Source organism: Crotalus tigris, unplaced genomic scaffold, assembly GCF_016545835.1.
Source record: "Crotalus tigris isolate CLP2741 ecotype Arizona unplaced genomic scaffold, ASM1654583v1 scf7180000018371.15429387391:27106975, whole genome shotgun sequence".
NCBI lineage: Eukaryota > Metazoa > Chordata > Lepidosauria > Squamata > Viperidae > Crotalus > Crotalus tigris.
Window position 1 is genome coordinate 9307197 of NW_024096970.1, and position 12352 is coordinate 9319548.

At 39.2% G+C, this 12352-nt stretch overlaps 1 protein-coding gene across 7 annotated transcripts in view; it reads right to left on the bottom strand.

The window, feature by feature from the left end:
- Nucleotides 1-1450: 1450 nt before the first annotated feature.
- The window catches only part of SRC (SRC proto-oncogene, non-receptor tyrosine kinase), a 93754-nt gene continuing 82852 nt past the window's right edge, over nt 1451-12352 (bottom strand). For all 7 annotated transcript variants that reach the window (XM_039351341.1, XM_039351344.1, XM_039351340.1 and 4 more), the window contains 4 exons: nt 12039-12115; nt 10828-10981; nt 9013-9144; nt 1451-7164 (listed from right to left, as the gene is read on the bottom strand). In XM_039351341.1, the coding sequence (XP_039207275.1) occupies nt 6956-7164; nt 9013-9144; nt 10828-10981; nt 12039-12115 (572 nt within the window). In that variant the 3' untranslated portion in view covers nt 1451-6955. The remainder of the gene's footprint in view (nt 7165-9012; nt 9145-10827; nt 10982-12038; nt 12116-12352) is intronic.

Genomic DNA, 12352 nt, shown 5'->3' on the forward strand with positions numbered 1-12352 from the left:
AGGATTCCAAAACAGAAAGATTCTTGGATTTGGTGACTTAAATGACCTCTTCTAATTACATGACGCCATCATTTTAGTCATTTTTGCAATATTCATTGTGTTTATTTTCACAACAGAAGAAGTGGCACTCATTTGATTTGTCATCTCATTCTAAGGCAGGAGTGTACAACTTTCTTAAATCAGTTGCTGCATTAAAAAAAAGTTAGCTGTTGAAGATCTCAGGTGATGGCACCTGAATGGGTGGGATCAATTTAACTATATTGGCGAGGTTTGGGGTGCAATGTCTTCAAACTCAGCAAAGCTTAAGGCACCCAGTTTTGTCCTTAATCCATCCCCACCCTCATTTTACCAAAATATTTAGTCTTGCTTGCTTTGGAAATCTTCTAAGGCCTGTGGAAGAGATAGGGACAAAGCATATGCAGCCCGCCTTTATATTCTGCTATTTTGTTTAACCATTATACCATTAGGCTCAAACTATATTAAGCCACAATCATGAGGAGCCCTGCTGGTTAGAATGCAGAATTGCAGTTCGATCCCTGGAGGTTGTATAAATATTTATAGAAGTATATAACGAGAAGGTTAGATAAATAGAAATATTAATGTAAGAAAAAATAATCTTATTGTATATAATACAGATAGGGAAATTTGGAGAGAGGAGTTGCTCGGACAATACCCCTGAATTGTATCTGAAGAGGGGTGAGAGGGAAGAAAGGAGAGGAGAGAGAAAAGAGTAAAGGAGGGGAGAAAGAAGTAGGAAGGTTGGAGAAGAGAAGTGGGGAGAAGTGGTGAAGGAAAGAGGAGAGGAGAGGAAGAAGAGGAAAGTAGGGAAGACAAGAAAGGAAGAAAGAAGGTAGAGAAGAAGGAATGTGGATACAGTGAAAGGGAAAATGGGCAAGCAACACCAAAAGTCATGTGTATGTATTTATTTCATTTTATCAAAAGTATCTTATATATGAATGTAAAAAGAATGTATGTTGACATCTGATAAATATCACGGTATATGTATGGGGGAGAGTTTGGAAAAATAAAAAATAAAAATTTATTAAAGAATTGCAGTTCGATCCTCACTGGCTCAAGCCTCCCATCCTTCCGAGGTCAGTAAAATGAGGGCCCAAATTGTCGGGGGCAATATGCTGACTCTGTAAACCCCTTAGAGAGGGCTGTAAAGCACTATGAAGCAGTATATATATCTAATTGCTATTGCTATCATGCTACATACTAAAATAGTGAATTTATCAAAATATGGCTGCTGTCTAATTATAAAAAAAATATGTCTGAGACATCCCTCCCTCCCACAGGTATACGGGATTACTATACTAGAACTTGTGGTCTGCATTTCTAAGTGGCGCCATGTACCTTTATTCAACAAAACTATGTTTTTATGTTGTGTGAAAAAGAAATAAAAGTATGCCACTGAATTAAAAGAGGACTTTCACCTTCCTACATTTAGGAGTTTTAATATTTCAAAACATTTTATTTTTAAAAAGGAGTTAGATTTCAGACACCAAAAAGGCAAGGGCAGGAGAGAGAGATCATCACATTCTCTGCATAGTAACTGAGATTTTACAAAATGTGTGTGTTTCCATAAAAAAATATAATAGCAAAAAAAATCCATAGTCAGATGAGTTTAAACTTCATACAACAGCAGAGCCCATTCTGAGATTCCTTTCTGATGGGCATTCTCAAAGCAAAATGAATAAGGAATGACAAAGCCAACACAAGAAGTTTGTTTAATACTTTCTTCAGTTCATGAATTAATTGCAGAGGTCAGCCAGGCTCTGATCCTTACTGTGGGGATCTGGTTTCTTGCCTCTGGGTCAAAGACTACATCATGCATGAATAAAGGAAGTGATGATTTTACAAAAGGGAACCATCAGCCATTTCTTTCTTTCAAAAATTTGCCCTTAATAAAAAAGAAAAGAAACTAAACATGGTGTTCATTTAAATTAGTATTCATCATCATTATTGCTACACCAAAATCAGGAAAGAAATCTGCAATTTTAAACTGACCTAAATCTTGACTTTTTAAAAAATGTACGGTACATATTTGGAAAATGGTCATTTTTACACATTAGTATCTATACATGTACACAGTCATATATGCACACGTTGGTTTTAGCTCCCACAGTAAAAGTTTTCAGAAATTGATATGTGCTCCATTTTGCATTTGTTAAGAAGCTATTTCTCTGTGATGGCAGACTTTAATCAAGTATGGTATACAAAAGGTATTGATGAAAAAGCAGTACTCTTGTTCCTTATTGGCAAAAAAGGCTCATCTCCAAATTTAATTACATAGCAATATTAACACAAATGGGATTTCCTTGGAAAGAAGGATTATCCCCTTTAAAACAATTGCTCCATCTTTTACTAAATATGCCCACCCAACCCCAGAACGTACAACATGAAGACACAAATGCAAGTCCTGCTCACAAACGAAATGCTCTACTTTTTTTTTAACTGCAGTATTATACATGAGGAAATGTAACAAAGATTTTATGAAGTTAATTCTCAGACAGTAGGTAGGAGTTGCTAGGAATAACTGACTTCCCAACCAATCCTGAATGTAGAGAACTAGACACCAGATAAGGTTTTAAGCAAACTGCCTTGTAATACATAGCTAGTGTTTTAGATTGAACAATTTTGTTTTAACAAAGGAAAATGGTAATTAGGATTTATTTCAGCACATTGGAATTCTGAAAAAAATGGCTAAAGTCAGAAAGTCATTCTGGTCCCAGCGATGGAAGGAGGTACAAAGCAAGATGTGTTCTGTTTGGAAGGAGAAAGAAAGAAATCAAAAAGTTTAGAGATGTGGAAAGGCACAGTCTCCATTCCTGATTAAACTGCTTTCTCATTTGATGAGAGATTGTACAAGAATGCCCCATCGATCAATCAGAGATTTCAAAAAGGAGCAGGAAAAATAATGGAATTTGCAAGTACAAATAGAAAAAAATAGGCAAGGCATATTACTAACAAAGGCAAGAAAGAGTTTTGATCGTTTGACACAGCATCATACCCTGGTCATACTAAAGAAAGCAAATTGTACCCTGTTCTCAACACAATGCAAATAGGAGTTTCATTCTGCAGGAGATAGGCATTTTGGCATGTAACTAAGAGAACAGTCATGGGCCCCTCCCATTGTTCTACCCATGAGAAGCCATTGCTAAAGTCTATACCTATTGCTGCAGTCAATTATTATTTTGAGGTCCTGAGGTACATAGACATGCTTGGCATAATAAACAGATTTGGCTCTATTGTCTAAAAAGGATATTGACATCCTCAATGTCAGAAAAAACTTGAATTTGAACTATTTGGGGAAAGAGCTTGTGCAAATTATAGGAATTATACCTTGTCTCAGATCCCTTTTCCTAAAAAGAGCAGTTTTGAGTTAAGACGAAGCATGTGAAACCTGGTCACCAATTCAAATCATTTTTGGTGCTTTTTCAACTATGCTCTGTAGTTCTCTGATGAAAATAATTTCTTGGAAAACGAAATAAACTTTGGGAATATTAACTGAAGCACTGATAGAGGTTCTATGTTCTAAATATATAATTGTGAGAAAGACACACTTCTCTGCATAAGGCAGAGGTATGAGATCTCAACTTTGGACCGTTCTAAACAAATACTACCAACAACAACCCCCCCCCCCGCAAGACACCATATCATTCTAACATACAAGATGACATCAACAAGAATGGAAGAAGAAACAAGTCAGGTATCTACTTGACTAGAGCAAACAACATATAAACTTTTGGAAGTACTTTCTTTGTTTTGACATAAATTAATCATGAAGGCTAGTTCATCATGGAATAAAAAAGTTTTTGCTGTTGGAGGGTTGTTGTTGTTTGTTTGTTTTTGGCACATCAGATAACATCAAAAAGTTAGACATGGAAAAATAAGATCAAGTGATGGCCGGCTGATAATAATTTCCAGCTAAATACAATTGTAACAAACATTCTTCTTATTTTGGAAATAAAACATGCACTTAAGCTGACATCCAAAGTCACCAAGTACCACTTGCTTGGTTGACTCAAGGATTATATACAAAAGAGGGCTATCTTACAGCTGGTAAGAAATTCTCCCAGTAAGACAAAGCTGGTGCACTGCAAAAGAGTTTTTTGTACCATACTGGCAACAAAATTGTTGCAACAAAAGGCAGATATGTTTACATATGGCTTGGATTGCTGTTACTCCTTGGATTTAATTCTTTGCAGAGATCTTCACTGGACTCAGCTAGACACATTAGTAAAGATGGCTGGACTGGCTTTCTTTGCATTTTTCTCACTTAAAATTGTATGCATTGCCAACTAGGTTTCCAAAGGCTGCCCCAAAGCCACCTCTAATTTCTGGTCTCCATAGGAAAGGAGCTGTTTCTTGGACTGTAGGCTTGGGATCTCAGCTGTCAAAACACTCATTCTAGAGAATGAGATCAGCAATACAATATATATGACTCACAAGTTTCATGAAGGAAAAAATTGTTAGTCCAGTCTAGTCTAGTGATAACCAATATAAATATTGCTTACACAAAGTTGCTTCTCATCTGATTCTGCCAATGTGGACAGCTAAGTGTGAGTCTTGCTATGTCGGCTTCAAAAGAGACTTTAAGTCTCTCCCATCAATATTTTTTTCTATAAATCTAGGTTTCTAGTTCCAGTGTAAGAACGTCTTTGAGGAAAAACATGGAGAGGTCCACATTCCACTGATGAAATTTTTCTTGTTTAAGATAGTAGTCAACTTGTATTTTAAAACATTTCTTCAGCCTCAGCTTAAGGCCATAGCCTAACCTACAGAAAAGTCATGTAATATGAATCTAGAATGCACTGTTTGGTTTGCCCTAATGCTACTGGGACTGAACATATCTGCCTGCTCCCAGACAGTGTCTCAGGCTAGTCTTACCAGCTGTTGTTCTTATATCTGTTTCGGGATGCAGATTTCTTGGCAAATATAACAGGCATGGTGTAGCAAGCCAAGTGGAACTCCGTTCATTTTTCTCCTCTTGGTAAATGTCATTGAGCAAAATCACTATGACACTTGGTTTATAAATAGTGGCCATGTTCAGTTTGCTGCCTATCCTTTTTTTGAATAGGATGGAATAAGCCTATAACAAAGATGTAAGTCAATTTCTACTGTGTATGCACAAATCTAAATGTAAGCTACATCTTGTTACATGGATGCAAACTGCTGTCTTTACGGGGTCATGGAAAGTAACAAATTAGCAAAAAAAGGGTCTAGTAAGGTGTGAATATCCACAAGCAAAGAGTCTTATGGCCACACTATAAGTAAATGCAGTTATGTGTACTGTATTTTTTCTAATGAGCAAAGGAACATCCCGTTGTGTGTATATATAAATATATGTGTGTGAGAGAGTGTGTGTACAGAGATGTGTGTTAGTGTTTAAAACCTTCCCGGCTATTTTCACAGTAAATATAAGAGATTCTATTTATTTTTCCCAGTGGTTAAAAAAAATAGCTTGGGATGACATATTGGTCCAGACAATTGGCTTGGACCAGTATGCCAGTGTACAGGTCCTTCTGGGTATATTACCTACATTATCAAATTGTGGAGCTAGCTACCAAATGACTTCTACCAAGCACCATCATTATATCTTCATACAGAGGCCAAAGATTTGCTAAATCATTTATTTGAGTATTTTTACTTTTGTTCTTCCAGTGCAGGTTGCTCAATCATACATCATGGCAAAAAAAGTGGATGGCCATTGAAGCAGTTATTACACCATGATTATAATACTAGATAGTAAATACAACAGGCCACTTCCTGCTGCAGTATTATGCTTCCAAGGCACTGAGGAATCCCAGACTGGGTTAAAATTAAAAGGCAGTGATGTGACCTAAGTGTGTGCTTAAAGAATTTATAGAATGCTATGTGAAAGACTAATATCTCCTAGGCAGAAGACTGGCATTAACAGCGTAGCAGTTTAGTATGGGTAGAGGAAAGAAGGATTTTTTTTACAGGCTGAAGAAATTGATAATCTTCAGCTATCTACTGAATTAAAGGGCTAGATGGGAAGACAAGCCTCCAGTCCAAGATCTAGCTCACTGTCCTGAACAATTTGGGGATCATTATTTGCTTTATGATATTATATGTTGGGTACAAATGCTGGGTAGTTTCCCCAAGAATGTCCTTTACTTCATTTACAGCCAGAAGGCAAAGAACAACACATTTTCTAAACAAACCAAATACATCCAGTTCAACCTATTATATGGCTAAGATTGGCAAGGGCACCTCACGAACAGGACAAGACTGGATAGACAGTGGCACAGAAGAAAATGGTGTCAAATAAAAATAAAAAGGAGAGGATTACAAACACACGAAATGTGCAGTGTCCACAATATAAGCGAGCTACATTTTTTCTTCCTTGGATTCAGTCAGCCTTGATCCAGACATTTGAATACGAGTAGGGAAATTGTGCTGGTTTTGTCCATAAAGAAGAACAAAAGCCACGACGGTCTGAAAGGCATACCTCTTTATCATCAGAATTCAATCAGAAATGACTCAAGTGCTTTGATGCAGGATGGTCCTGCATCAAATGCAGGATTGTCCTGATGGCAATTTCTTCTAATCATAGTCAAGAGTGGTTTTTATGGAGGACACAATCCTGAAAATAAGTGACCTTCAGGAGTAGGATCCTTGCTCCTACTTGATCTTTTCTTTTGCAGAAAGTTTGGGTGTTCCTGAAACTCCTCTTCTGTACTACAACCAACTTCAAATTGAAATGAGACTTTGTTCACTCACAATCCATCAAGGCTTTCATTAACTACATTTGTATGATAAAGTAATTGGTGCAATCCTTAAAAAGAAGGGCAACTTGTCAGAATGACAAAAACACCCTGGCTAGTACTCCAATAGGAGTCCTAATATGACTCAAAAGTTCCTCTCTAGAGCACACTTGCCATTAGAGCAGCATAAAGTCTTCTGGCAACTGATCCAATCCTCAGACCTATAGATTTTCGCCTGGCTGATACTGGGGCTCTGTTGATGTGAAGTAATCCTCCAGGAAAGCTTGGAGGTATTCAAAGGTTGGCCTTTCCTCAGGATCCTTTCTCCAGCACTGGCACATCAGATCGTGTAGAGATTCTGGGCACTCTGGTGGACAGGGCATCCGATAGCCTCGTTCCACTTGATCTAGGACTTCCCGATTCACCATGCCTATGATACAAAAATGGAGAAAGATAGAGACAGAAGAAGAAGAAAGAGAGAGATTCTTAATGTATCTAGTATATAAGGGAAAATACTTGAAATTGTTTCTGGTTTCATAATTTTGTTCTTCTTTATTTTGTTGGAATCAAATAGTATACTCTCCAATCAAAATATACACAGGCATTGCTAATTATGTGAGCTCTTTCCAATGGTATAAACATTTCAGTAATGATTACAGAGAAGTGATATGTTCCCCTTATTGGGTGTGTCCAAGCTGAAACTAGACATTTGTCAAGAATGCTTCAATTTGTATTAAAGCCTTACCCTAAACAGGGCTTTACCCTAAACAGGCCCCTTTCAACTTTACGTTTCTATGATTCTTCTTAACTAATAAGCACAGAATTGGAAGTGCCAAGAAAGTCATCTTATCTAATTCTCTGCTCTATGCCAACATATCCAGAACAGATGGCTATCCAGCCACTGCTTAAGTACTATTCAAGAAGAGCTTTCCTCAGAGGTTACCATGGCACAATAATATTTTCTGAAGTAGACTTTGATTTTGCATTCAAAATCTAGGAAAACATTCTGTGAGTCACCAACTAATAATGCCTCCTAGTTTAAGAGATCACACTGGGTATCAAGCAGCAGCAGCAGCAGCCATCTTCAACATCCCCTTACAAAAGCTATCCACACACTATGCTGAGTTCTGCTTCCTAAGTATTTTTATTGCTTAAAGAACTCTGCAAGAATCCAAATTCTACAATTCCTTTCATTTGTTAAAACTGAAAAATATGTGCAGGCAGGGAATTGCAAAGTCTGTAGGTGGATAACATGGTAATCTTTAAACTGTGAGTTTCAGTTTTTGTCAAAATTGGCTTACTGAATAAAGGGGAACAACAACACACTGAAAAGTTACCCAAGAAAAGAAATCAAAATCTAATTTAAAAAAGGGTGAATATTGACAAATACTTTATAATATATGAAGTCAGCAACATCTTAGTATTTTAGTTAATGCAGAATAATGTATTACATTTAACCTTCCTAACTGACTCTGCTATATTTCTTTTAAAACAAATCCAGACATTGCAGAGCATGGGGATTTTTTCCCCTCTCATGCTCTGGATACATCTTTATAAATCAGAGCTTTGGTAAAAGCTGCCAAGACGATTTTAAAGGTTCAAAAAAAAATGTTATGACATAGCTTCTTCTCTCATTTTTCCATCTAAGGATCTAGAAAGCTGTGCTGTATCTTAAGAAGGAGGGCTTGCACTGTAGAACCTGAGTTTAAGCTTAGTAAGACTGGAAGTCAAGCTCAGAAGCTTCCTTTACGGACTGACCTTCAAGAATGGCTTACGGGAAGGCATGACATCATGCCAGAATGAAAACCCTGAAGAACAATATTACCCAAAACTCCATTTCAGTTCAGAGACTTCCAGCTTGATTAGTTGTGCCATAGAAAAAGCAAATGCCTGACAAGGACATTCAGGGCTCTAGATAGGCCAGATTGGCACTCTGACAAGTGTTTTGGCCTGGTAATAATCCATCCAGCATTGGGAGAGATGAAGAGCTGGTGAGATGAGGTTTAGTTGCCACTGCCTGTTTTCAGATAGATTGGCCTTCATCACTTATGGTAAGTAGTAGGACCCCCCTTTCAAAGGGAAAAAAGTGTAGTCTGAACCAATAGCTAAGTATGGCCAATCACACTCTAGCCTCCTCTTTCATGAATTATCTGGCTTTCTTCACAGTGTATTCCTTCATTAGATTTTTATCCCATGGAAATCATAGTAGATAGAGAGAGTTCCCTACAGCTGTTTTTGAAGCTCTTGGCACCTATATCAAAAGTGAACACACACTTACCGGGATACGGCACTCGGCCTTTGGTGGCAAGTTCTGTCAAGAGTATTCCAAAGGACCAAACATCTGACTTGATAGTGAACCGACCATACAGAGCAGCTTCTGGGGCAGTCCATTTGATGGGAAATTTAGCACCTAAGCACGGAAACAGGAATGTACATAAAAAGATTGAAAACTCTTATTCAGGTGTTCTTGTCTAGGGACCACGAAAAGAGGGAACAAGTGGAGAGAATTACATTCACATGTGCTGCTATGTCTATCAACTACTTTTTTATCATTCATCAGCTGTAAACAATGCAATAGTAATTTGAAACATACCTAATTATATATCTTGTTGGCAAATAAATCTCTTACTACCATGTTTCTCTGAAAATAAGACTTGGTCATACATTTTTTTTTTTTTTTTGCACCAAAAGATGCACAAGGGCTTATTTTGGGGGAAACATGGTATCAGGGTGATCAGCCTGGCTGGGCGCTCCCCCCCCCAGCACATGCACAAAAGGCAGCGACAGTGTCCAGCAGCAGCCAGAGATCACTGGCCCCTTGGCACAGCACAGGTAAATCCAAGCATGAAGGCAGAGGTGGGGGGGAGGCAGGCGATCCGGATGTGCTGCGCAACCGTCTGGCTCATGGGAGGATTGCACAGCAGCACTGGCAGCAGATGGAGAGGAAGTAGGTAGTATCAGTAGGATGCAGGCATTCTCTTGCTCAGCATATACTGCGGTATTTCTCCAAAAATAAGACCCACTCAGAAAATAAGCCCTAGCCTGAATTTTTAGTGTGTTCCTAATATAAGCCCTACCCCCAAAATAAGCCTGGAGGTGGGCGTGACTAGCACAGGAGGTGGCGAGCACATGGGGGCTGATGGTGTGCCCATGTAGTGCAGGTAAGTCCGAGCGTGGAGGCAGAAGAAAGCAGATGATCCGGACGCATTGCGTGGTCATCTCACTTGCGGGAGATTCATGGGAGGCTTGCACAGCGGCACCGGCAACAGGCAGGGGCATGGAGGGGGGAAGCAGGCAATCTGAATTTGCTGTGCAGCTGCCTGGCTCATGGGATGCTCACATGGCAGCACTGGCAACAGGCGGAGGCAGAGGCACAGGGAGAAGGCAGGCGATCTGGATGTGCTGCACAGCTGCCTGGCTTGTGGGAGGCTCACACGGTGGCATTGGCAGCAGGTAAAGGCAGAGGGGGAAGGAAGGTGATCTGGACATGCTGCACGGCCATCTGACTCGTGGGAAGCTCTCACAGTGGCAACGGCAGCAGCAGAGGCAGAGACATGGAGGGAGAGGCAGGCGATCCCAATGGGCAACATGACCACCTGCCCCGGCACGGCTGCGAACAAGCCAAGAGATGGTGGAATGGAGTGGGCAGCATGTTGGGATCACCTGCCTCCCCCCGTGCCTCTGCTTCCACCTGTTGGCTGTGCCACCGCACAAGCCTCCCACAAGCGAGACGACCGCGCAGCATGTCCAGATCACCTGTCTACCTCCTGCCTCTGTCTCCACACTCGAATTTACCTGAGCTGCATGGACTGTGGCTGCTGCTGCATATCATCAGCCCCTGCATGCTCTCTGTCTCCTGTGCTGGCCATGCCTACCCCATCCCCCCGGGCTTATTTTTGGGGTAGGGCTTATATTAGGAACACGCCAAAAAAATCAGGTTAGGGCTTATTTTCTGGGTGGGCCTTATTCTCGGGAAAACATTCTCTGCTGAGTGAGAGAATGTCTGCATCCTATTGATACTATCTTCTTCTCTCTGAAACAGCAATTCTTCAGAAGTTATTTTTTACCTAAACAGATTAAAGAGTGATCATACCTTGTCTTGCTGTGTATTCATTGTCCTCAATCAGTCGTGCCAGTCCAAAGTCAGCTACTTTGCACACCAGGTTCTCCCCCACAAGGATGTTGGCAGCTCGGAGATCTCTGTGAACGTAGTTCATCCTTTCCACGTAGGCCATGCCAGAAGCAATCTAACATCATTCCAAAGGCAAATTGAAGTCTGAGGCAGCTTGACAATAATTTTGTTCTGCAGATTTTACTCCTTAAAGCATTAGTCAAATCAACAAGCCTTATTCACTTCACACCAAGGGAAATTCTGGGTTACAGTCATTTGTGTAGTAAAGTCTTGTTATGATGGTGATCTTAAAATATCAGCGTAGGACACAGACTATGTAATAGTTAATGATGAGGCTGACCACCATTTTTTTAAAAAATGACTGAGGCGTCTGCTGCAGAGTAAATAGCTTACTTAGAAGCACTCAGAACTTTGTGATTGTTTGCAGAAGATACGTATTTAAGTCAGTTAAAGTTATATAACTACATTTACACAACAATAAAGCTTAATTAATGTTAATACTTCTTTGTGATTTGATCTGATGCACATGCCCAAGCTATATGATTAATCTGTAATTCAATATATTCTGCAAAATTTTAAAAAATGGATTAATTCAATAAGCAGGTTATATTATTTAAATGCAGCCAACATATATTTTTCCCTGGCCTGATTCACTTCAAATTACAAGAAAAATCTTCAGATGTGAATGCATTTATTAAAATGGTTATATTTCATTTTATATAAATAAATCTTAGATAACATGCAATCAATTAAAACTACACAAAACAACAACATAGGTCCAGCAAATCCAGTGTATTAAAACTCCTATCACTGAGATCCACACCATCCATTGCAATGAAATGGCAGCAAACAAATTTAATAAATAAATAACAGTAATGTATTACTTCTCATGGTGGGAGACAAAGAAAAATTCTTGCTAACAGCAGATCTTAATGTTCAGGAAGCTGTTCACAAGGGATGTCCCAAATATGGTGATTCCAAGCAGAGTGCTCTATATTTTTATTCACATATTTGTGGATGAGCTCCTCATGTCCATAATCAAATAGAAAGAATATAGGAAACAGGAGATTGCTTTCTATACCAGTTCAGGAGCTACCTCCCAAATGCTGAGTCATGGTATAGATGTGAAAAAGAGGCACTAAGTAATCTGCAGCAAAGTCTTTTATACTCACCTGTGCAGCCATGTCCACCAGCTGGGGCAGTCTCAGATACTTGCCCATCTCTCCCTTCAAAAAATCCAGGAGGCTCCCTACAGTAGAATAGAAAGTTGTCAGGAATTCAAATAGGGGGAAATCACGAAACCATTAAACTTTCTAAAACCCTTCATTATTATCACTTAGCCACACATGTAAATTGGAGTGTAATTTTGAGTTTTATTGTGACATGTTAAGCAAGAACTGAATCGTAAACTACCTATGTGATAAGCAATCACACAGTTCCTTCAGTGCTTGCTAAGCAGTGTATGAATTCATTCAGCCCCAAATTA